At 41.3% G+C, this 25474-nt stretch overlaps 1 protein-coding gene across 8 annotated transcripts in view; it reads right to left on the bottom strand.

Moving 5' to 3' along the window:
- The window catches only part of FNDC3B (fibronectin type III domain containing 3B), a 340205-nt gene extending 318067 nt beyond the window's left edge, over positions 1-22138 (bottom strand). For 4 of the 8 annotated variants that reach the window (XM_059687039.1, XM_059687047.1, XM_059687040.1 and 1 more), the window contains exon 1: positions 21901-22138. In XM_059687039.1, coding sequence (XP_059543022.1) covers positions 21901-22123 — 223 coding nt within the window. In that variant the 5' untranslated portion in view covers positions 22124-22138. Of the gene's footprint in view, positions 1-20998; positions 21142-21900 lie in introns of those variants that run through there. The other 4 variants (XM_059687042.1, XM_059687045.1, XM_059687046.1 and 1 more) reach the window with 3 other exon arrangements.
- Between the last annotated feature and the right edge of the window lie 3336 nt (positions 22139-25474).

Here is a 25474-nt window from a genome sequence, read left to right as displayed (position 1 = left end):
AACTACTTCAAAAGTGAAACTAAAACACGGAACGGACATCACCCAGAACCACAGGAACGCTGGCTGAGTGGAAGTCCTACAACTAGGAGGAAAGAGAAACACATTCGGACACTCAGAGGAGGCGCAGTGCTGAAGTCAAATTCTGAGGTGCGGAGTGCGCGGAGCGGGCTGGCGGCAGAGGGCGCAGTTGGCGTTTTCAATCGGGAGGGAGTCGCAGACTCTGAGCTCCAGATACAGGCGAGTCTTTAGGGACCCAGACTCAAAGGGAGAAGCGGGACTGTCTGGCTTCGGTCAGAGCGAGTGCAGCTTTCTCTCCGAGCTTTGCAGCGGGTGCTGGGACTCAGAGAGGCAGAGCCCCTGGGGACAGGACTGAGAGCCGCCATAACTGCTCTCTCCAGCCCACCCTGTTGATCCTGTGCGACCCGCCCCGCCCAAGCCCTGCACAGAGGCACAAAGGCTAGATTAGCACCTCCCTAGGGGACAGAAGTTCTCCTCACTGCTGACACGGCTGATTCTCATAGCCACTTGGCCTGGAGGTCAAACCCTCCCTGGGATTAGCTACAACCATCAAGATTTATCTATAAGACTGCGAACAAAGACCACTAGGAGGTGCACCAAGGAAGCATAACAAAATGTGGAGACAAAGAAACAGGACAAAATTGTCAATGGAAGAAATAGAGTTCAGAACCACACTTTTAAGGTCTCTCAAGAACTGTTTAGAAGCTGCCGATAAACTTAATGAGATCTACACGAAAACTAATAAGACCCTCGATCTTATATTGGGGAACCAACTAGAAATTAAGCACACACGGACTGAAATAACGAATATTATACAGACGCCCGACAGCAGACCAGAGGAGCGCAAGAATCAAGTCAATGATTTGAAATGCGAGGAAGCAAAAAACATCCAACTGGAAAAGCAAAGTGAAAAAAGAATCCAAAAATGCGAGGATAGTATAAGGAGCCTCTGGGACAGCTTCAAGCGTACCAACATCAGAATTATAGGGGTGCCAGAAGATGAGAGAGAGCAAGATATTGAAAACCTATTTGAAGAAATAATGACAGAAAACTTCCCCCACCTGGTGAAAGAAATGGACTTACAGGTCCAAGAAGCGCGGAGAACCCCAAACAAAAGGAATCCAAAGAGGACCACACCAAGACACATCATAATTAAAATGCCAAGAGCAAAAGATAGAGAATCTTAAAAACAGCAAGAGAAAGAAACTTAGTTACCTACAAGGGAATACCCATACGACTGTCAGCTGATTTCTCAACAGAAACTTTGCAGGCCAGAAGGGAGTGGCAAGAAATATTCAAAGTGATGAATACCAAGAACCTACAACCAAGATTACTTTATCCAGCAAAGCTATCATTCAGAATTGAAGGTCAGATAAAGAGCTTCACAGATAAGGAAAAGCTAAAGGAGTTCATCACCACCAAACCAGGATTATATGAAATGCTGAAAGGTATCCTTTAAGAAGAGGAAGAGGAAGAAAAAGGTAAAGATACAAATTATGAACAACAAATATGCATCTATCAACAAGTGAATCTAAGAATCAAGTGAATAAATAATCTGATGAACAGAATGAACTGTTGATTATAATAGAATCAGGGACATAGAAAGGGAATGGACTGACTATTCTTGGGGGGGAAAGGGGTGTGGGAGATGCGGGAAGAGACTGGACAAAAATCGTGCACCTATGGATGAGGACAGTGGGTGGGGAGTGAGGGCGGAGGGTGGGGCGGGAACTGGGAGGAGGGGAGGTATGGGGGGGGGGGAAAAAGGAACAAATGTAATAATCTGAACAATAAAGATTTAATTAAAAAAAAAAAAAGAAGAGAAAACTCTACATGTCTAGTCAATGCAAAATGAATACAATGACCTGAAGTTATGGTGCTAACACCATATGTTTCTGTTGGATGTCAACTACAGGTCCATTAAAATAGGATGATTTCGTCTTTTACCTCCTCTGAACATAAAGACTGAACATCTGCTTCTTTTAGTTCTGGCTGTTCCTATGATTCCCAGCAAGTCCCTTCAACTTAAGATCTGATGGATACTGAGCGTTTTTAGAAGAATTAATTATATGCCAACTGAAAATCTGCAATAGAACATCCCAATAAATCAAATAGCAAAAGAGCAATAAAAATCTTTGCCTTGCCCTAGCTGGTTTGTCTCAGTGGATAGAGCGTTGGCCTGCAGACTGAGGGGTCCCAAGTTAGATTCCAAACTAGGGCACATGCCCAGGTTGCAGGCTTGATCCCCAGTAAAGGGCGTGCAGAAGGCAGCCAATCAATGATCCTCTCTCATTGATGTTTCTCTCTCTCCCTCTCCCTTCCTCTCTGAAATCAATAAAGATATATAAAAAATAAATAAAAGCCACTGAGCAAAATATGTTACTTTAAAAAAATAAATCGTTGCCTTATTAGAAAACGTAAAGATACAAGAGGGATACCAAACTCCTAAAATATATCATTTTTTAAAAGATCTCATTCTTAAACAAAGAACACAAAAGTAGTGGAATCCAAGTGAGCCATGAGATTAGGGAATGTAACTCTGAAAGGTATTGATGACGATATACAAAAACAAGCTCACATATTTTCTCTGTAACATTAACTAATACCAACTTTTTTCTTGTTACTGAAACCACTAAGTAATTGATTGGCCTAATGAATAAGTAGACTTTTCAACATGAATGTTGCTTTTGAAAAGCAAATTTATCTTCTGAGACAAAGCCTTCCTTCAAGCATGTTTCCTGCCAAAGGTGAGAAAACTGGGCAGTTTGCAAATGTGGTAAAAAGTCCAGAACTGAGCCAGTTCTGACAATATTCAGACAGGTTTTCTACACATCCAATTTACATATAAGTCCATTCATGATTTCAGTGTGGATAAGAGCCAAATGTCTCTATAACTGTGATTAAGAACATCAAGTATTTTTAAATGACACTGGTTATATTCCATCCAGCCCAAGGACCAACCTCTGCAGCACTGTATGATTCTCTTTTTTTCCCCTCCCTACAAGTTAGAAAATTAAATTTTCTTCATTTCCAGCCAGGGGCCACTCATACAAATCTAATGGGTGTAGACAGCATTTCCTGCCTACTGCAAGAAAATAATAGGATTGTCATTATTAACGCGGCCCAAGGCATGCACTGAGGTGGGGCACTGAAGAACTTGACCTTTCATTTTCATCAGTAAGCCTGCACTGACTGCCAGCTTCTTGTTTTGTTTTGTTTTTTTAAAAGGTGAATGTTATTTTTTTTTCCTCCAACATTAAGGTCTAACACTGGCTCATTCACTCTCATAGAGCAAGACAGGCTCCAATTCCTATTATCCTTTCCGTTCAACTGTGTTTATGTCTGGAACAACCCTGCCAGTAAACAACCAGCTAAAATTCAGTTTTATTTTTCTTCTCTTACTCTTTTGGAGTTGGGCTTCTAATTTACAAGAAGTTGGTGAGATCTGGGCACTGCCAAAGCAAACTATTTTAGTCATTGACACCTCTGCAGAACATTCTATGTCATTCTAAAGAAATGAGCATCCGAACAATAAACAGCAAAAGTGGCTACGGATTCTAGAAATACTGCAGAGCCTTAACCTGCAGTGCACTGTTCCCCAGCAGTGCCATCTTTCCGCCATTACAGAGATGAAGAACACCATCTGAGGTGGTGACCCGGAGATGAAAGGCAGGTCTCGGGAGCCCCATGGTTTCACCCACTAATGTCAAGGCCTGATCTCTCTTAAACACAGTTAGAACAACATCCACCAAAAAAAAAAAAAAAGGGCAAGGGAATGGGAGGGAGTGACTCTCCTTTATTACAACTTTCCTTTGATCCTAGACTTAGGAGAGGAAGCAGAGTTGTTATATATCTACTCAAAGAGGGACCACCTCTCTTGAGGGGGCAGGGAAGAAGAAAAATATTGGTAGAAGCAGCACTTGTTTTCAGACATGCTTTTTGTTTCCCCAAAGTGCTTCCTACACATATTCTTTCATTTTATGCCCACACTACCTTACATTACTAAGGTAAGCAGCTCAATTAACACTTTAGCAATGAGTCACAAAACTGTCACTTGAACCACGAGCACTCAGGGAGTCAGTGGCAAAACAAAACTAATGCTAGTATTCCTATACACTTTTAAAGGAACTGGGAAATAGTTTTAAATAACTATTATCCCATTAAGAAATATGTCCAACAACTAAATCTGTCTATAGTCAGTGGACAAAAGAATAAGATAGTAGCTTGTTCAAAGCACTTGCTGAGCCCAATAGTCCTAACAACAACTCTTTTCAACAGACAAAGCCACTGAGATTGAAAAACTTTACCAAAGTCAGAGTTAGAAATCTGCCCAGTGGGGTCTCAAATTCAGGTCTCAGTTCCAGAGTCCATGGGCTTAGTCATCTCATTATAAATGATGATTAAGGATTTACCGTCTTACCAAAAATATTAATCCCAAGTTAAGTGAGTAGTTTCCCATGCCATAAGTGATAAGCTGCTATTATATAGAGACAAGAACTAAAGAATTCCCAAGAAGAATGGTTTCTCTAAAAATGTTTCCTTTTAATCTTAGAAATCAACTTTCTAGAAAATCATTCTATGCTTTTTAATGAAAAAAATGTTATGAAAGTTATTTACTGGCTAAAATTAAAAGTTACTAAAGATATACAAACACAGGGATCTGTATTTAAAGTGTTTTTTAAAAAAGGCTGGCTCTTCATTAACCTGCCAAGCAGAACATCTGACGGCAGAATACAATTGTCCCTCTACTGAACTCACCGATGACTCAGTGGAAACTAGAATTTGGAAAACTTATCATCCCACGTGAAACAAAATAGGAACAAACTCGCTCACCTTAACGGGTGCTACACCCTTTCCTGCCTGCCCCAGTCTCCTCCTCACTTCTACAGTCCCTGCCATCACAAAAGCAAGGAGGGAAAACTTGCAAAACTCGAAAGTTAATGGCAGACACTTGGAACCAAAAAGTACCCCAAATGAACTGATGCTAAGGTAATTAGGTAGAGAAATTTATTTGAATCCTCAATCCTTTCTCTTTTTAGGCAGTTGCTAAGCCCTGATAGATTTGAACAAACTCCTGAGAACACTGAAATAATTTAAGAGAATCGGAAAGTGAAACATAAATAGGAAGTAACACTGTTTCCATGTCTAAATTTAATATAACCAGTAAATGGCAAAAATCTAAAAAGCTACATTTCAAAATTATTCAGATTGTCAGAGGTATCATTAAGATCCAGTTAATGCTACAGCACAGTGATCACATAGCAGGATTAAAATATCTCAAAATCAAATAAACCTAGAAATAACTACGTTTCTTCATTAATAAAGAAATGTAAAGGTCAATTAAGCTACCTGTTGTTAATTAAAGCCATCCTGAAACACCTATAGAAAAGAATATATGCACCCCTATGTTCTAAGCAGTGTTATAGCCAAGATCTGGAAACAGTCCAAGTGCCCATCAATAGATGAATGGATAAAAAAGCTGTGGTACATTTACACAATGGAGTACTACTCGGCTATATATATATATATATAAAAAAAGGAAATCTTACCCTTTGCAAAAAGAAGGAAATCTTACCATTTTGGGGAGTATAGGTGCACCTAGAGATTATTATGCTAAGTAACATAAGCCAGTCAGAGAAAGACAAATACCATATGATCTCATTTATTTGTGGAATCTAAAGAACAAAATAAACTGACAAACAAAATAGGAGCAGAGACATGGATACATGGAACAGACTGGCAGATCTCAGAGGGGAGGAGTATGGAAGAGATTAGCCAAAGAACATATATACGTATATGCATGGCCCATGGACACAGGCAACAATGTGGTGAAGGCCAGGAGTTGGGCTGGGGGCAGGGGCTGGGTAGGGGAGGCAAAGGGGGGAAATAGGCACAACTGTCATAGTGTCACCAATTTTTTCAAAAAGTGTTATCCATTCCTTTTCCCTCCTCCAGTAGCTCTCTTTTTTAAAAAAGATAGCATTTTTAAAATTGAACTTCCTTCCTAGGAAGCTCAAAGCTACTCATTTTATAATATCCTGGAATATAAATATACACACATGGGAGAGTTTTAGTGTCCCTTATCCAAAACTGTAAGTAAGTCTCCACTTTTAGGCAAAAGTGGTAAAAGGCTATGAAGGGTTACATAGAAGAGAGTACAAGCAACTTAAAAAATAAGCAATTAAAATGCCTAAATCCTAAAATTAAAACATATTCCTTTGTTTATAAATGCTTAAAACTGTTTCCTTTACATCTTAAGGTATAAAATAGATTTTTAAAAATTAGGCCCTGAAAGGGAGATCAGGCAAAGGCCTCTGGGACATGGGCAGCCCGGCACTGAGGAGCACTTTTCTGGGGTGCCGCCCCCTCTTGCAGAGTTTTAGCAGTTATCGCCTCTCTCCTGCACAGAAGTTTGGAGAAACAAGAGAAGGTGGTTCTAAAAGTCCTCACCACTCCCCAGCGAAGCACGGAGCTCCGTCTGGGCCATGAGAAGCATTTCTGTGAAGCAGCAAAAACAGTGTTTAGGTAATACAGCCTGGGGCTGCATCTTCATTGGTCTCTTCATCCACAGGACCCCCCCACCCCCACGCACACAAGTAAAGAAAGCAAGTCAGGTCCCACTGCAGAGCCTTGTCCTTAACTCACCTCCAGTGAACTCACTTTCTAAAGATGGAGTAGAGAGCTACATGATTTCTAACAAAGGAAGCATTTAGGGTTGCCAGCTCCCCAGGTTTAGCCTGGCCCATCTGGGAAAGCACAGGGCTCCTCTGAATCCTGAGGTCACCTTTTATTAACCACACGGGCTGCTCTTTGAGCTCACAGAAATGAGGCAGATCTAGTTGGTTCTGTGCTGTCCCATCCTGGGGCTGCCTTTGGTGCTACCCAAACACCACAAACTGTTAACCTTAAAGAAGAGAACGTCAGTATCAGCAATAGGAGGACTTGCTTGTCCAGGTGCAAATTGTAAGTACACGATCTTTATATAAATTAACTTCAATGAAAGGCATTGAGGCAAGCGACCCAGATGGACAAAATTGTATTACCACTGAGTGAAAAGGACCTTCTTTCAAAGGTTTTCAAATGTCTGAAAAAAGTAAGACACTACTACCAGTTCTTAACCAAATGCTCTAGATTTTTCCCATTCACTATACTGAACTTCTTGTACTTGACATTCTATGAAGTATACTTTTATTCTCTGGTTTCTCTCATTCCAAAGCTAAATTGCTATTACAGAAAACAATCTAGAAAAACCTCCCTCCTGGGAGATGTCCGGAATATTAATATTAGTTCAAAGATAAAGTTTAGGTTTCTGGGCTATCGACAGGTTGAATACAGGAAAGGCACTCAACTGACACCATTCAGCTACCTGGAAACACAAAGACACTGTTCCAAGTCTGGAGGAACAAATGAGATTTTTAATGTGAACTACCGAGAAGTAGTGTGATACAGCTGAAAAAGGTTCTGCAATCAATCGAGGGCGTCTTCTGAACCTTTTTGAGCTTTTTGAGCATGTCTTCTAATCTTAGGTCAGTCAACAAACATGTATAGGACACGTGATAGGCACCAGCTTCTGCTGCAGATACTAGAAACACACACAGGAAAAGAGAAGTAATATCTACCTTTCAGAGTCAGTGTAATGACTATTTGTGTGTGTGTGTGTGTGTGTGTGTGTGTGTGTGAAAGTGCCTGGCACTTGGTAGGTACTCGACAACTGATGGTCACTACTACATTTTACATCTGACTTGTGGTCAGAGTGTTTGGAAGTTTAGTGTACAAATGACAAGTGTCTTCTTTTCTACATAAAACTGCCAAGAGCTGGTTATCATTTTACAGAAGATGATTCTAAAATCTTCTGAGAACCCTGCAATTCTTCCCTAGTTCCTAACTCGAGTCTTTTGGTCTCCTAAGTACTCCTTCCACCTCACTTCCTCCCAACCATTGGGTCAAAAAAGTTAAAAGGTCAGGTTACTCAAAGGACCAATTTCCCAAGCTTGGGTTTCCTGGTCATCTTGCCTGATCATCTCATTCAAACTTGCCTGATCATCTCATTCACCTGAAACCTGGATAAAAAATGTTCAGACTCCCCCCAGATATAATAAATAGGAGCCCTCTGTACCCGCCCTGAACACCCCTGTAATGCTCCAAGAGATTCTTCTCTTCTCAGGCATCCTCGGACTCCACCTCGAGTAGCTGAGGCCATTCTCCTCAGGTTTCCACGGCATGCTCTTTGACCCTTCTCCAAGGCTTAGTTTGGCACTAAAGACTCTGGCCACTAGTCTAACAGAAAGAATCAGCTCTCTCAGCAACGTCTCAGCAAGGCACATTCTGTTTGTTTTTCTTCCCTGTCCCTTAATGTCTCCCTTTTAGGATTTGCCTACAAGAGGATCATTTTAAATTACCACAAATCTCTGAAAAGTTATCATTTCCAAAAAACAATTTTCTTAATTTATAATTCCTGACTGACTCCAATAGACAAGGAAAATATACAAAAGCAAGGGCCACATTCCTATGGAATAGAGATAAAAGTAATTTGTTCAAATTTTCAAAATCAATTAGCAATCTGGTATAGACATGAAAAAAGCCCATGTATTCTTTTGAATAGGCCAAAAAATCAGTGAAGATTGCTGTCGATGTGTTATAATTCTCCATATCTCTACTAGAGATAAAGAGACCAAGACTCAGTAACTTTTGATATCAGTTGCTAATGATTCTACCTCAAGAGTAATTAGACCACAAAAATGACTCACTATGGTGTGAAAGCCATTTACATACACAGCAAAGATAATATACCCATATGGAAAGCAAAGCAGGCATACACACTAGCATCATACTCTTGCAACTTCCACTGTTTTCTAGGAATTCAGGAATTAATAAACTATTATGGGTGACAAATACTGCAGAGTGCTCAGTATGTATTTTTTCCTGTAACTGGTTATTTGTATGTATACTTAAATTTTTTCATTTGAATTTTTGTCTATTGTCAGTATTCCTAACATGCACTTTACAACTGATGTTTAAGCTTTATATCCATTTACTTTAAAATCCTGCCCCATCTTTTCTTAAGTGATCTACCCAAACTCAACATCAATATCTCAAAAACAAAACGAAACAAAAACTCCAGAAAGCAGTAACTTCTATGAAATTATTGGATGTTAGAGGCAAGTTCTGATGAATAAAACAGAATACTGCAGTACATGCTTCTTTCTTTCACTCTATGCCCTTCCAGTTTGTTTTAAGGAAGAAGAATGCTAACACAATGCATTTCCGACATGAGTACTAGCTGAGATGACTTAGACTATTTCTCTAAGTAACAATGAAAGTTTCTCCTCAAGTACTGAAAATGACAAAATTTAAAGTTTAAAGGTTAGAAAATATAACAGCTCTAATTGTACTCCCTGGTTTTTAAATAACTCCGTGAAATTCAGGCTAGATTATGTTTATCTGCATGTGCCTATATGATCTGTGGATAAAATTATGTGGTTCATCTAAATATTAAAATGTCTTTTTTTTTTCCCTCCAGAGATCTACTTCTTTTAGATAGTCTCCTCTTAAATTTAAATCAGTTAGTAAAATAAACTCTGATCTCCAAAAATGGCCTAGGGGAAATCTCCCTTTAGGAGATGGGGGGGCGGGGGGGGGAAGCTATCTACACACTGGCATGAAGTAAATCAAGGAGGTGCAAACAGAGGCAAACAGATCATGTGGAATAAATCTCCTTTAATATGTTCTTCATTTATTTATTGTGGTACAATATACATAACCAAACATTTGCCATTTTAACAATTTTTAAGTGTGCAATTCAATGGCATTAAGTATGTTCACAATGACATCAGAAAGATCATACACCATGACCAAGTAGGATTTATCCCAGGGATGCAAGGATGGTACAATATCCGCAAATCAATAAACGTGATACATCACATAAACAAATTGAAAGAAAAAAACCACATGGTCATATCAATTGATGCAGAAAAAGCATTTGACAAAATTCAGCACCCATTTTTGATAAAAACTCTCAGCAAGGTGGGAGTAGAAGGATCATACCTCAACATAATAAAAGCCATATATGACAGGCCCACAGCCAACATCATACTCAATGGACAAAAACTAACACCATTTCCCCTAAGAACAGGAACAAGACAGGGCTGCCCCCTCTCACCACTCCTGTTCAACATAGTACTGGAAGTGTTAGCCATTGCAATTCGGCAAGAAGAAGAAATAAAAGGCATCCAAATTGGAAAAGAGGAAGTAAAACTGTCCTTATTTGCAGACGACATGATATTATACATACAAAACCCTAGAGATTCCATCCAAAAGCTACTAGACTTAATACATGAATTTGGCAATGTAGCAGGATACAAAATTAACCCCAAGAAATCTGAGGCATTTCTATACACCAATAGTGAACTTTCAGAAAGAGAGATTATAAAAACAATCCCGTTCACCATTGCACCGAAAAAATTAAGCTACCTAGGAATAAACTTAACTAAAGAGGTAAAAGACCTCTACTCAGAAAACGACAGGACGTTGAAAAAAGACATAGAGGAAGACATAAACAGATGGAAGAACATACCGTGTTCATGGATTGGTAGAATCAACATCATTAAAATGTCCATACTACCCAAAGCAATCTATAAATTCAACGCACTTCCCATTAAAATACCAACAGCATACTTCAGAGATCTAGAACGAACTTTCCAAAAATTCATCTGGAATAAAAGAAGACCCCGAATAGCTGCAGCAATCCTGAAAAAGAACAAAGTAGGTGGGATCTCAATACCAGATATCAAGTTGTATTACAAAGCCACTGTTCTCAAAACTGCCTGGTACTGGCACAAGAATAGGCATATAGATCAATGGAATAGAATAGAGAGCCCAGAAATCGGCCCGAACCAATATGCTCAATTAATATTTGACAAAGGAGGCAAGAACATACAATGGAGCCAAGATAGTCTCTTCAATAAATGGTGTTGGGAAAATTGGACAGATATATGCAAGAAAATGAAACTAGACCACCAACTTACACCATATACAAAAATAAACTCAAAATGGATAAAGGACTTAAATGTACGACAGGATACCATAAAAATTCTAGAAGAATCCAAAGGCAAGAAAATTTCAGACATATGCCGAAGCAATTTCTTCACTGATACAGCTCCTAGGGCACTTGAAACTAAAGAAAAAATGAACAAATGGGACTACATCAAAATAAAAAGCTTCTGCACAGCAAAAGAAACCATCAACAAAACAACGAGAAAACCCACTGTGTGGGAAAACATATTTGCCAATGACATATCTGATAAGGGCCTAATCTCCAAAATTTATAGGGAACTCATACAACTTAACAAAAGGAAGATAAACAATCCAATCAAAAAATGGGCAAAGGACCTAAATAGACACCTTTCAAAAGAGGACATTCAGAAAGCCAAGAGACATATGAAAACATGCTCAAAGTCACTAATCATCCGAGAGATGCAAATCAAAACAGCAATGAGGTACCATCTCACACCTGTCAGACTGGCTATCATCAACAAATCAACAAACGACAAGTGCTGGAGAGGATGTGGAGAAAAAGGAACACTTGTGCACTGCTGGTGGGAATGCAGACTGGTGCAGCCACTATGGAAGACAGTATGGAGTTTCCTCAAAAAACTGAAAATGGAACTCCCATTTGACCCTGTGATCCCACTTCTAGGAATATATCCCAAGAAACCAGAAACACCAATCAGAAAGGATATATGCACCCCTATGTTCATAGCAGCACAATTCACCATAGCTAAGATCTGGAAACAGCCTAAGTGCCCATCAGTAGATGAATGGATTAGAAAACTGTGGTACATCTACACGATGGAATACTATGCTGCTGTAAAAAGGAAGGAACTCTTACCATTTGCAACGTCATGGATGGAACTGGAGAGCATTATGCTAAGTGAAATAAGCCAGTCAATAAAGGAAAAATACCACATGATCTCACTCATTCATGGACAATAGAGACCATTATAAACTTTTGAACAATAATAGATACAGAGGCAGAGCTGCCTCAAACAGATTGTCAAACTGCAGCGGGAAGGCCGGGGAGGGTTGGGGGGCAGGAGGTAGTGGGGTAAGAGATCAACTAAAGGACTTGTATGCATGCATATAAGCATAACCAATGGACATAAGACACTGGGTGATAGGGGAGGCTAGGGGACTGTCTAGGGCGGGGGGATAAAATGGATACATATGTAATACCCTTTGTAATACTTTAAGCAATAAAAAAAAAAAATATTAAAAAATAAATAAATAAATAAATAAATAAATAAATAACTTGGGAGTATTTGAAATAACAAAAAAAAAAAAAAAAAAAAAAAAAAAAGTATGTTCACAATGTTGTGCAAACATCACCACTATCCATTTCCAGAACGTTTTCATCATCCCACACAGAAACACTACACCCATTAAGCAGTAATTCCTATTCCCCATACCCCTGGTAATCTCTATTCTACTTTCTGCCTCTATGAACTTACCTATTCTAAGTACCTCATATAAGTGGGAACATTACAATATTTATCCTTTTGCGTCTGGCTCATTTCACTTAGATAATATTTTCAAAAATCATCCATGTTGTGGCATGTGTCATCATTTTATTCCTTTTTATAGTTGAATAATATTCCATTGTGGGTATATAAGACACTTTGTTTATCCATTCATCTGTGAACGGACACTTGGGTTGTTTCCACCTCTTGGATATTCTAAATAATGCTGCTATAAGCACTGGTGGACAAGTATTTAAGTCCCTGCTTTCAATTATTTTGGGTATAATCTTAGGAATGGAATTGCTAGGGAATTCTATGTTTAACATTTTGAGGAACAGCAAAACTGTTTTCACAATAGCTGTACCTTTTTACATTCCCAACACCAATAGACTAGGGTTCCAATTCAATATACTTTTTTTAAAATATATTTTATTGATTTTTTACAGAGAGGAAGGGAGAGAGATAGAAACATCGATGAGAGAGAAACATCGATCAGCTGCCTCCTGCACACCCCCTACTGGGGATGTGCCTGCAACCAAGGTACATGCCCTTAACCGGAATCGAACCGGGGACCCTCCAGTCTGCAGGCTGACGCTCTATCCACCGAGCCAAACCGGCCAGGGCTCAATATACTTTTAAGTATTTTCTGATTCATTAATTCAGAATGTTTACCTCCATTACTCTAAATCAGAGTTATTTTTCCTAAGAAAAACCACAACAGAAATATCAAAAACAGCAATATCTAAGGACTTTTAGTATTTTGTTCTTAAATAATATAAATCATAAAAGATATAGAACATGTTGAAAAAGTACTTTAAAATACAAGAGGGAGCATATCCTAAAAATATATTAAGTATCCTACCCATACAATTTGCACGTAAAACCTCGTCAATCTAACCCCTGAAAAGTCACATGCTAGAAAACTTCATGTCTGAATAATTGGATGCAAATATCCTGAGATATTTTAAAAGAAATTTACTCTTCTGTCAGTTCACACAATACCTGGAGCTAACCTGCCCAGGAAGGCCTCCCTTTAGTAAAAGTGGAGGAGGAGCTAGCCTAATGAGCTTATCTAACTCCTACTCACAGACTTTCCACAACTTGGCCTAAACCCTGAGGCAGGAAAGAGACAGAGGGTCTTCAATCTTTAACACCTGCTCTCACCAATTTGCCTTTAAGTGCTTACAGGTGACAAAAGAAATTAACAAACTGTCAAAAACGTCAACAGAAAACCTCCCAAACAATCCACAAGCATAGATGAAGTCTATTGGTGGGGATGGGATGAAATGGAGAAGGTGGATATTCGCTTGTGGTTATTTATTTTGCATACAAAAATATAGAACTTTTGCTGGTCAACTGTTCCTAGTTTATGTGATGACACTGAGTAATTCAACATTTACTTCATGGTGGTCAAACGACTTCCAAGGGCCCTGCATCTCTATAAAAAGTCCAGCAGTAGAACTAGCTTCAACCCATACTGCAGTTTTACACAGCTTTTAAGTCAATTGATTTTTTCCGAAGTGGTTTATTCTCATTAGGTAACTACCCCCCATATGATCTATTTAAACTTCTGTTACAGTAAAAAACTTTTCATATAGAATAGGAAGCCAAACTTTATGCTAGACTTGCCTGGATTAATTGCAAATCCCTAATTAGTTATATCCAGAACAATGGAGTTATTTTTAAGAGACCCCTCCCTCTTTCACCAGCTGTGGAGAATCTGAGTCCCTTAAGAATAAATTAAATCATGTTATTTCCTGGGATTTTAGAATCTTCAATTATTTCTCAAACATGCTGCATTTGCTCGTGTATAAAGACAATTTTCTAGATAATAATTTCAACAGACCTGTTTATAATTTTATAATGCTAACTATGAGTTAGTATTATGAAATACTAACTATGAGTTAGTATTATATCAACTTAGTTTAAATTTTTCTGATTGGTTGCCTTTATTAAAATCTTTATCTCCCAGAGTCAAAACAGGAATGTATCAGAAGCCTTAACTTCTAATATAAATACAGTGGGGTTTTTTATGTTTTTATTGTTTTCAGAGAAAGAAAGGGAGAGGGAGAGAGATATAGAAACATCAGTGATGAGAGAGAATCATCTATCCAACTGCCTCTTGCAAGCCCTCTACTGGGGATAGAGCCCACAACCTGGGCATGTGCCCTGACCAGGAATTCAACCATGACCTCCTGGTTCATAGGAGCCACACCAGCTGGGCAAAATTTTAGTTTTTAACATAGCCTGTAGGTGCTTCAATTTTAACATTCCTCAAATTTCAGAAAGGAGCAAAGAATTAAAGTTGCCACCATCCTGCCCTAGGAGTTGGTGGTAGACCGTTCTCTACACAACATTCCAAAAAATATGAGCAAAGTACCTCTGTAAGTAAGCAAAAATGCTTTCCATTTGCCAAAAAATAAAGTCAGAACACAATAGAATATTCCATTAATGAAGAACCTAGCTTGAACAAATGTCCTCTGAGTCAATAAACAAATGAATGAAGTAAAATTACATTTTAAACTCAAATATAATAATTTAAATCAAGGAACATTTTAAACACTGATACTTACATAATCTCAATGCTAACTTTGGCTCAACATCATCTGACTAAAATCTTCTCCCTCAAGTTTTTTAAATACTAACAAGCAACTGTAATATTATAGAAACAAAACATATTAGAAGCTAATGCCTAAATTGACTTGAGTATTGGCCAAGGGAATCTCATCACCCAAAGGTATGGAAATTACAATCCCAGAGTTACAGAATGCTAAACTTGCATATCTCAACTAGGAACAAAAAAGAGAAAAAGACTCAAGGACTGATCCAATATTATCATTTACTAGAGGCCCAGCGCACGAGATTCCTGCACTGGGGGAGTCCCTCAACCCAGCCTGTACCCTCTCAGTCTGGGACCCCTCTCACAGTCTGGGACCCCTCGGGGGATGTCTGCCTAAGCCAGCAGTCAGACATCCCTCTCGCAGTCTGGGGCTCTCACAGTCTGGGACCCCTCACTCCTTACTGCCCACCTGCAGCAGAGGTGGGAGAGGCTCCCACCACCACCTCTGCACTCGCCAGCCGTCAGCCAGTGTTCTGGCTGAGCAGCAGTGCTCCTGAGTTGAGTGTCTGCCCCCTGGTGGTCAGTGCATGTCATAGAGTAGGTCATTCCTGTTCCGTCAATTTGCATATTATGCTTTTATTATATAGGAAGGATTTCTCCAATTTTAAATTGAGAAATATCCCTACCTGCAATGGCTAATCACAATCTAACCAGATTTATTATACCTAGTGGTTTAAAAACCTACCTACCACCTGTCCCCACCCCACACCACATACCTTCGGTCACCAAAGGCTGATCCTTACTTAACATTAAACCTGCACCATAAACAGCTCCCATCTGGATAAGCTTATGACTATGGACTGACCTCTCATTGGCTGTACCTTGCAACGAGCTCAGATACCAACCATCAAGTCAACCCTCCCACATGAGTCTGTGTTTGGCTTCTAGAGAAGCCTGCCTCTGTCTAGATACAATGATTCAAGCATTCTCTGCCTTTTTATTTATTTTATTTAATTTAAATATGTTTTTATTGATTTCAGAAAGAGGAAGGGAGCGGGAGAGAGAAACATCAATGATGAGAAAGAATCACTGATAGATCAGCTGCCTCCTGCATGCCCCCTACTGGGGATGGAGCCCACAACCCAGGCATGTGCCATGGCCAGGAATTGAACTGTGACCTCCTGGTTCAGAGGTTGATGCTCAACCAGCCAGGCCATTCTCTGCCTTTTTAAAATATGTAATACCATACTTATAGTTTAAGACAACATATATATATATATATATATATGCTTATGAATATTTTCCTACATTCAAAGGCATTCAGAGTAAAGTGAAGAATAAAACTTCTCCTCAACCACCTAAGTACATTCCCAGCACTGTAAGAATGAGAATTAAGGTTTACTTGAAAAGAATGTCTTACCACAAAAATTCTCATTTCATGGATTAACCTCATTAATGTAAAGAAAGGCAATTGTACTTTCTAAAGTGGAAACAGGTAGGTTGCAAAGATTTCCTACACTGAAAATGATTTTTTTCCCCCATTCCCAGCTATAATTATTGAAAGCTCAAATAACAGGCTAATATACAAGGACTAAAGCCTATGCCTCTATTATTTAATATTGGCATTTCCTCTAAGACACTTGTACTTTTTCCCCTTCACCTCAAAAACGACCCAAGTCAAGCAGGCTGTCCTGTCCACTTCAGCAATGCTAGCCAGCTATAAGCTACATCTAAAGAAAAAAATTCCCCAAACAGGGAAGCTAGGACATTTTATGTACAACACAACTTTTGAGAGGTCACAAATCAACTATTCCATTAGGAGTGGAGAGAAAATGAAACACAGCAATCTAAACTTGAAGCTTTATTTACTCATCACAAAGGGAGAAAAAAATGACTTTTCAAACTGTCCAAATACAATTTGGAGGTCTCTGAAAACACGAAGTAATACTGGGAACAGCTGTTTTAAACTTTACAATATAATGAACTATGGAGTTTGTGTAAGGCTTTACCAAACACTTTTCAATACACCGACTCATTAATCCATTGTGACAACCATCTGAGAAATTGTATGCAAGATGTTTTCTCCTTACATTAAACTAAGAGTGGTTCAGAAGTTGATCAAGGACACACAGCTAAAAAGTAATGGCTGACAGACTAGGTAGTCTGATTTCCAACTGATGCTCAGATGTGGCCCTCACGAGAGGTATGATTTCTAATATTTGCCCATCACTTCAAGATCTTTATCTTTTAAGATTTACTATCTCTCATTTGTATTAAGCACATTGATGTCCTACAAATGGAACACTACATCATGAGTTAAATCAAGTTTCCTATATTTCTCACACTCATGAGAACACTATAATCCTATTTATAACTTGTTTCTCTCATCCTCGTTCCTCGCAAATAACCATGCTCCCTATAGTCAGCAATGGGTACGAGCAGGCTGTTTCAGCTATCTGAACAGTCTCGCTGATGGATGCCTTCCTTTATCTATAGTTGAATTTATAAATTTCAAAGAGCTGGAACCACACAATTCACATGACACTAAAACACAGAACATTGGAAGCGATTTACTAGTGCAGATCCTCAGGAGCATAATACTAGGGTCAGGCTTATGAAATGCACTTATCCCCTGGCAGTACGATAACTATGGGAGGTACATTTATAGCAGATTCAGGTACATTTACACTGACACTGGAAGTTACTGCTTTAAAAATCCTATAAAAAATATTAATCACTTGTCTTTTCTTGAAAGTAGTAGCAAAAAAAAAAAAAAAAAGAAAGAAAAAGAAAGAGAGGAAAGAAAGAAAAAAGAAAGAAGAAAGAAAGAAAGAAAGAAAGAAAGAAAGAAAGAAAGGAAGGAAGAAAGAAAGAAAGGAAAGGAAAGAAAGAAAGAAAGAGGAAAGGAAAAGAAAGGAAAAGGAAAGGAAAGGAAAAGGAAAAGGAAAAGGAAAAGAAAAGGAAAAGGTACTGGCTTATTGGATATTTATGGAATCCAGATAAATGAATGCTTACTTTAACAGTGGCTGGAATTTTCACTATTTCTCACAAAATTAGGAAGTTGTTGAAAATCCTTTTCCCAAATGAATTCTAAAATGCATTGTATTTAAATTAAATCCTCTAATCAGAAAACTATTTGCCCATTTGCCACCAAAAGAATCTCTCTTGCTGTTTGTTTTAATCTTAAGCATATTCTTCCCAATTCGTAGGCTAATATAGTGTTTTATATTTGGATTTTAGACTTTGATAGTAAAGCAATGATTTTAATCTTTCATTCTGCAGCTACATCACAAAAATTGAATGATGGTTTGGCTATATTATTTATCTGACACTTATGAAGTCATTTGAAAAGAACTGCCAAATGAACAAGTAAACATGGGTATTAGGGGTCTTTTTTTTTTTCCAACTCCCGATTAGTGATTTTTCATATTGCCTCCTATTTCTACTCCTTTATTACACTAATATAACCAACAAGCTGACTGCATTTTCAGCAATTCCTATAAATAATCATTTCAACCAAACAAGAAAATGTCACTTAAAGTTTCTGTCCATCAGTTTTCACTCTGACATGCAAAAATTTAAAGTAACAACAAATAATGGGCTTATTTGGTCCACTCAAAGTGTGAAAGCAAAACTGAGTTACAGGTGACTTAGCACTGAAGTACCATTTAAGAGCTGAATCTAAGCATCTCCTACTGCTGTGGAAAAAAGAAAACTGAACTAGGTGATCTAAAAAGCAATAGGACACAGTTAATTGTGAATGTTTGGAGTCAAAAGATTCTATAAGGCTATCTCCGGTATTGTAAAGACTAGTCACGAGTAGCAGTTTAACATAATTAAAAGTAAATAATTTCAAATGCAGCTCCTCAGCCCCCACTAGCCACATTCCAACCCCCAGTAGCTTCCTGTGCCATACTGGATAGCACAGATACAGAACCATTTCCATCACCGAAGAAAATTCTATTATGCCATTGGTAGCTATGTGATCTTATGCAAGTTATTCAATTTCTATGAACCTCAATGCTTTTGTCTATAAAATGTCCATAACATCATCTAAAGGGAAAGACTTATTAGAAGTTTAATGAGATAGCACTTAAAGCACAACACACAGTGCTTAGTACACCTTATATCCAAGAAGGAGTAGCTATTATTACAATCCTATCTTGGGCTTTAATATGGTAACCCTGAGCAAGTCACTTCCCCTTCCCTGGCCCTCATTTTCCTAAAACTGAAAACTCTGGGGAAGTTCTTCCGGTTAACTTCTAAGGATGCTATCAAATTCCACCAGGTTAAATGAAGTGTTAAGCAAAAGGGGCCAAAACTCCTACTGAGGAAACTACTACCTAGGTTCCTAGAGCTTCCTAACTGATCCCAAGCATTCTTCCCAAAACCCCAGAAGACTGGCTCTGCAATATAGCCACGGTCTGGTGTGAGCTATTTATAAAGTCTGTCTTAAAAGGTTACCGGAATATCTTTCTGAAATTGTATATACTGTAATTAGAAGCTACAACCCCCTATTCCATGATGATATCTTGCCGTTTTAACGTCTCTTTTAAATGAACACTATCTTTACAGATGAATTTTTTTTCTCTTAAAAGCATTTAAACGAAAACACTTTTTCAAAGCACATACAAGTTTAAGTACAAGTTTTAATAACTTTTTAAAACCAGCTATGCCTCGTGCATAGCCAGCTTGTGGGTGACCCTCGTGTCTAAACAAAGTGGGAATTATAACAGCCCCCTGGGTGAAGTTCTCTTGCAGGGACACAAACATGCCCAAAGCTTTTACCCTTACTAACAGCTGCTCCCAGGGAGCCAGGAAATTCACCGAATACTAGGTCCACAGAGCCAGCTTCCAAAGAGGGGGAAACCACGGACCCCCACGCAAGGCACAAAACCAGGGTCGCAGGCCGCTATGGCTGCAGACCTCTTCCCCCCCCCCCCCCCCCCCCCCGCCCGCGTTGTCGGGCCTTAGCTTAAAAGTGAGGAGCATCTCAGGCTGCAGACATAAGAACCGAGGCGGTGTATTTTTGCCCAAGGCTGGAGGCCTCAAAAATAAGTGTTATTCCAGAGCAGATTCCTTTTCTTCCGGGTCTGTCTGCTCCCTCTGACTCTCTGCCCATAACCACCACCAAGCCTCCCCACCTTTCTCCATACTTTAAAAAAAGAGAAGAAGAAGGGGAAAAAAAAAGTGGCTTATTCCCTCTCCTCTTGCTTTCCCTAGCAGGGCCTGGAAACTGGGGAAAATTGGGATCAAATTAACTGCACATTAAAAAACAAACAGACAAGCCATCAGGAGATGCCCACCCAACAAAAGACGACTCCTGTTCCAAAAAAAAAAAAAAGTGATTGAGCCTGGGTGGAAGAAGGGGAGGGAGGCGAGAAACCAACAAGGATGGAGAGATAGATGTGTGGATTTAGGGCCCCAGGGCCGGCCCATCCTGGCCAAAGTCCAAGTTTTGTTTCAAAAAAATGCTGGGCTGAGGAGAAAAGAAAGAGTTGTAACTTTTAAGGAAGTCCGCAAAAGGCACCGGCTGGGATAAAACGCCGCTGCTCGCCTCCGTCGGGGATGGCAGGGCAGGCGATTCCAAAGCCCCAGCTCCAGCTGCGCGCCCTGGAGGAGGGCGCCCGGCCCACGGCGCGGCGGGCGGCCCGGCCCCGTCTCCCCGGACACCGGCCCGGGGGCACGGGCTCCCGCGGGGCGCCAGGACCTGACCTTTAAAGTTCGCGGACACCGCCCGCGGCCCCCAACGCCGCCCCGAGTGACAGGCCCTCCGCACGCCGCCGCGCCCCCGCCCCGCCGCCGGCCCCCGACGGCCCGCGCGGCCCCTCCCGGCCGCCTTGGGGTGCGGATGCCTCCCGCCCGCCCCATCCCCACCGGGCGCCCCTCGGGGTGACCGACTGACCGGAGCTGCGCTGGCCCACACACCGGGTCGCCCGCTCCTTCCCGCCGCGCCCCGCTCCCCCGCCCGAGCTGGCAGCCGCCTGGCTCGCCGAGTCCCGCCGCGGCCGCCGGTTACCGCCCCCAGCCCGGGGGGAGTCCGGGGGAGCAGGACAGGAGGGAGGACGTGGCGCGCCCGGAGGTGGCCAGCTGCGGGGCGGGGAGTGTCCCGGAGAGGCCGGGCCGGGGGGCGGGGGGCCGGCGCGGGCTCGGGGACCCCCCCCCCCCGCCCGCAGCCGCGGGTCCCAGGCCCCGGCCCGCCCCCGCCCCCGCCCGGCGCGGAGAGGCGGGCCGCCACTTGGAGCCCGGTTCGCACGCCCGCCCCCCTCCCTCCACCATATGGAAATCTACAGCCTCGGAAAGTGACACGTCGAAGATTCCTCGGCCTCCCCGCCGTCCTCCCCCTCCCTCCCGGCCGCGTTCCTGCCGCGGAGATTCCGGGAGGGGGAGCGGATTCCTCCGACAAAATCTGCCCGGAGGCTGGGCGGGGGGGCGCGCGGGGAGGGAGAGCCCGGAGCCACTGCCCAGATTTGTGTGTGTGTGTGTTTTTTCATCAAGAAGAATCTACCCGTTTCTTTCGCCCCTCCAAGCCCCGGCCAGCGGAGGGGACGGGCGGGAACCAGACGCGGCCCCTAGCGGAGGCCGACCCTCCCCCGACCCCGAGCTCCCGGGGTGTCCCGGCGAGCGCGGGGCGCCCCGCACTGTGGCGCCAAGTTTGCCCCGGGAAGCCCGGCGCGCCCCGAGCGCTCCCGGACGGGAACGCACTTCGGCGGACCCGGCGTCCGGCGGGGCTTTCCAGCGCGCGGGGACCGGCGGCGGGGTGCGGGGTGCGGGTCCCCTCCAGCCTCCCGCGCCCGCACGCCTTACCTTCCCTCGGGCTGAAAAGCGGGGCTCCGGGCGCGCCAGACACCGGTTCGCCCGCGCCTTCCCAGCCGGCAGCCCCGAGGATCGCCGCCGCCCCCTTCTCCGCTCCCGCCGCCGCCGCCGCTCTCCTCCTCCTCCTCCTACTCCGGCCGCCGCCGACGCTCCAATAACTACCAGGAGGGTTTGAGGAGGGATTCCGCCATGTCAAATGATGTCGGGACCACATGGGGGGGCGGGCCCCGCCCACGACCGTAAACTCCCGAGTAGAGCCGCCGCCGAGATCTCAGAGGCGCTGGACTGTGGGAGCCTGCAGGTCTTTGACACCTGGCTCTGCGTGAAGAGCCAAAAACTCACGTGGGTTCAGCCAGACGAAAGAAGTCGGAGGCTTAGGGGAACGAGCAACCCCTTAAAGGTGAGGGCTGCACGTTCTGCAAAAAAAATCTCCCAATACCAATACGAAGGTAGTGTTTGCTGAGTAAAATTGGAGCTAAGACTCTACTAGTATGACATTTTTACACATATATTAATTTTTTTTTAAATCCCGACAAAAATCTTGTGAGCTATTATGTCACTCCCTTCTCTATTTCCCGCAGCACTTTGTTCACAGGCTAACAGAGCGTAAACAGATTGTATTATGTCACGGTTAAAATGTCTATTTCCTCTTTTCAGGAACCAGTGTGCGCTCACAGGGCAGAGACTGTTCCTTACTCATATCTGTATTTCTGTATTATCAAACATAGCATAATGCATAGGCCACAACAGGACTCATTAGGAAACTATCAGGTTTGTGTTAATTAAATCAAATATAATGTATCCTGTTGTACAGTCTCAAAAGGCTTCATCGACTGCATCCCGTTTCACCGCTCAAATTTTCCAGGTAACCAGACAAAAGTTGCCCCAAAGAGGCCCCTTTCCTCCCCTTACCTCCCCATGTCTATCTGAATCATTACATTCAGCCTCAACTATTCAGCTACACAGCCGTACTCAGTACCAGAGGTAATGTATTACTTTCATTGACCTAAAAAATAATAATAATAATGATTTATCAGATAAAATTATAATGCATAGTACCATATTAAAGCCCAAAGAACATAAAAGAATATGGAGAAATAGTTCTTTTCCTTGTGGAATTTGCAATTCTTTTTTGGAGATGTGAAAGAATATGATGAATCCAGGTAAGTGATGCTCTCCCTCCTAAATGACTTTTTTTTCCAAATGATCCCAAAGGGGCTCTTGAAGCTATCTTTCTAAAACATGGTTCCAAGCCGACAGTCACTTGGTGTGGAGGTCAAATCCCCCCTAGTATTAGCTACAACAATCAAGGCTTAACTACAAGACTGCACACAAAGACCAATAGGGGGTGCACCAAGAAAGCATAACAAAATGCGGAGACAAAGAAACTGGACAAAATTGTCAATGGAAGATATAGAGTTCAGAACCACACTTTTAAGGTCTCTCAAGAACTGTCTAGAAGCCGCCGATAAACTTAATGAGATCCTCGAGAAATCTAATGAGACCCTCGATGTTGTGATAAAGAACCAACTAGAAATTAAGCATACACCGACTGAAATAAAGAATACTATACAGACTCCCAACAGCAGACCAGAGGAGCGCAAGAATCAAGTCAAAGATTTGAAATGTGAAGAAGCAAAAAACACCCAACCGGAAAAGCAAAATGAAAAAAGAATCCGAAAATACGAAGATAGTGTAAGGAGCCTCTGGGACAGCTTCAAGCGTACCAACATCAGAATTATAGGGGTGCCAGAAGATGAGAGAGAGCAAGATATTGAAAACCTATTTGAAGAAATAATGACAGAAAACTTCCCCCACCTGGTGAAAGAAATGGACTTACAGGTCCAAGAAGCGCGGAGAACCCCAAACAAAAGGAATCCAAAGAGGACCACACCAAGACACATCATAATTAAAATGCCAAGAGCAAAAGACAAAGAGAGAATCTTAAAAGCAGCAAGAGAAAGAAACTCAGTTACCTACAAGGGAATATCCATATGACTGTCAGCTGATTTCTCAACAGAAACTTTGCAGGCCAGAAGGAGTGGCAAGAAATATTCAAAGTGATGAATACCAAGAACCTACAACCAAGATTACTTTATCCAGCAAAGCTATCATTCAGAACGGAAGGTCAGATAAAGAGATTCACAGATAAGGAAAAGCTAAAGGAGTTCATCACCACCAAACCAGTATTATATGAAATGCTGAAAGGTATCCTTTAAGAAGAGGAAGAGGAAGAAAAAGGTAAAGATACAAATTATGAACAACAAATATGCATCTATCAACAAGTGAATCTAAGAATCAAGTGAATAAATAATCTGATGAACAGAAAGAACTGGTGATTATAATAGAATCAGGGACATAGAAAGGGAATGGACTGACTATTCTTGGGGGGGAAAGGGGTGTGGGAGATGCGGGAAGAGACTGGACAAAAATCGTGCACCTATGGATGAGGACAGTGGGTGGGGAGTGAGGGTGGAGGGTGGGGCGGGAACTGGGAGGAGGGGAGTTATGGGGGGGAAAAAGAGGAACAAATGTAATAATCTGAACAATAAAGATTTAATTAAAAAAAAAAAGAAAAAAGAAAACATGGTTCCAAGCCTAAGTCATAGTCTTGTGTAAGAAAGAAAAAAAAACAAAAGCGGTGGTTCCCCAACTCCTGAGCCATGCCCCCGCCCCCAGCTGAATTGGTGTGACTTTCAAGCACACCTCTGTCCCTTTGTACATGGTTTCACTCTGCCAGAAGCATATTTATTCCTCTACCCTATTTTAAGATCATTTATTCATCTCTGAGCTCCAACTAAAATCACTTCCTTCCCTCAGTCTCATAGCTTTTTCCCCCCACAACCCCACAATAATTGTTTTTAGTCCTCACGTGTTCTGAAGTTATTGTTTATTTCTTCCATTTGACTGGGTCTTGTCCATTTTTATATCAACCTAGCATTGTGCTTTGAATATAGTACCCCGATATAAATGTTTGTTGAATAAATTGTAAAGTATGTGGAAGTATCTAAATGACAAGATAAATTGGGCAAACTTTAGAGAATGGAAGGTTGAATTCAAGTGTTGAATGATAGGTTTGGCAAAGGAGGTGGAGATAAAAACATGCCTTAAAAAACTTAAATTTTAAATGTTCATATACATTTTATCAGTGTTTCATTTGTCTTCTTAACCTACCACCTAACACCAGCTTTGGCACAGAATAAAAACCCATTATAGATGTTTGCAAAATGAGAGGAAGTATGGTGTAATAGAAAGAACATGGATATTATAATCAGACAAAAGCCAGTGATGTTGAGCAAGTATTGAAGTTTTCTGAGCCTGGATGTTCTTATTTATTAAATGCCAAAATTGCCTTTCTACTAAGGTTGTTGTGAGGATTAAAAACCTCCAGCACCTGATTCTCAATAAATAAATATTGGCTTCTTCTTGAGTGAATGAATGAATGATGTATTTCCTGGAGGGCAGTAATAGGATAGATAATACAGTGAGAAAACACAGGGTGGAATAGGGGAGTTATAGGGGCAGGTGTTAGAGAAGCATCAAGTGATTGAAATAGGTTTCAAGG

The sequence above is a fragment of the Myotis daubentonii genome, chromosome 3, assembly GCF_963259705.1.
Source record: "Myotis daubentonii chromosome 3, mMyoDau2.1, whole genome shotgun sequence".
Taxonomy (NCBI): domain Eukaryota; kingdom Metazoa; phylum Chordata; class Mammalia; order Chiroptera; family Vespertilionidae; genus Myotis; species Myotis daubentonii.
The sequence above is the reverse complement of the archived record's forward strand: the minus strand, read 5'-3'. Positions and strand labels throughout refer to the sequence as shown.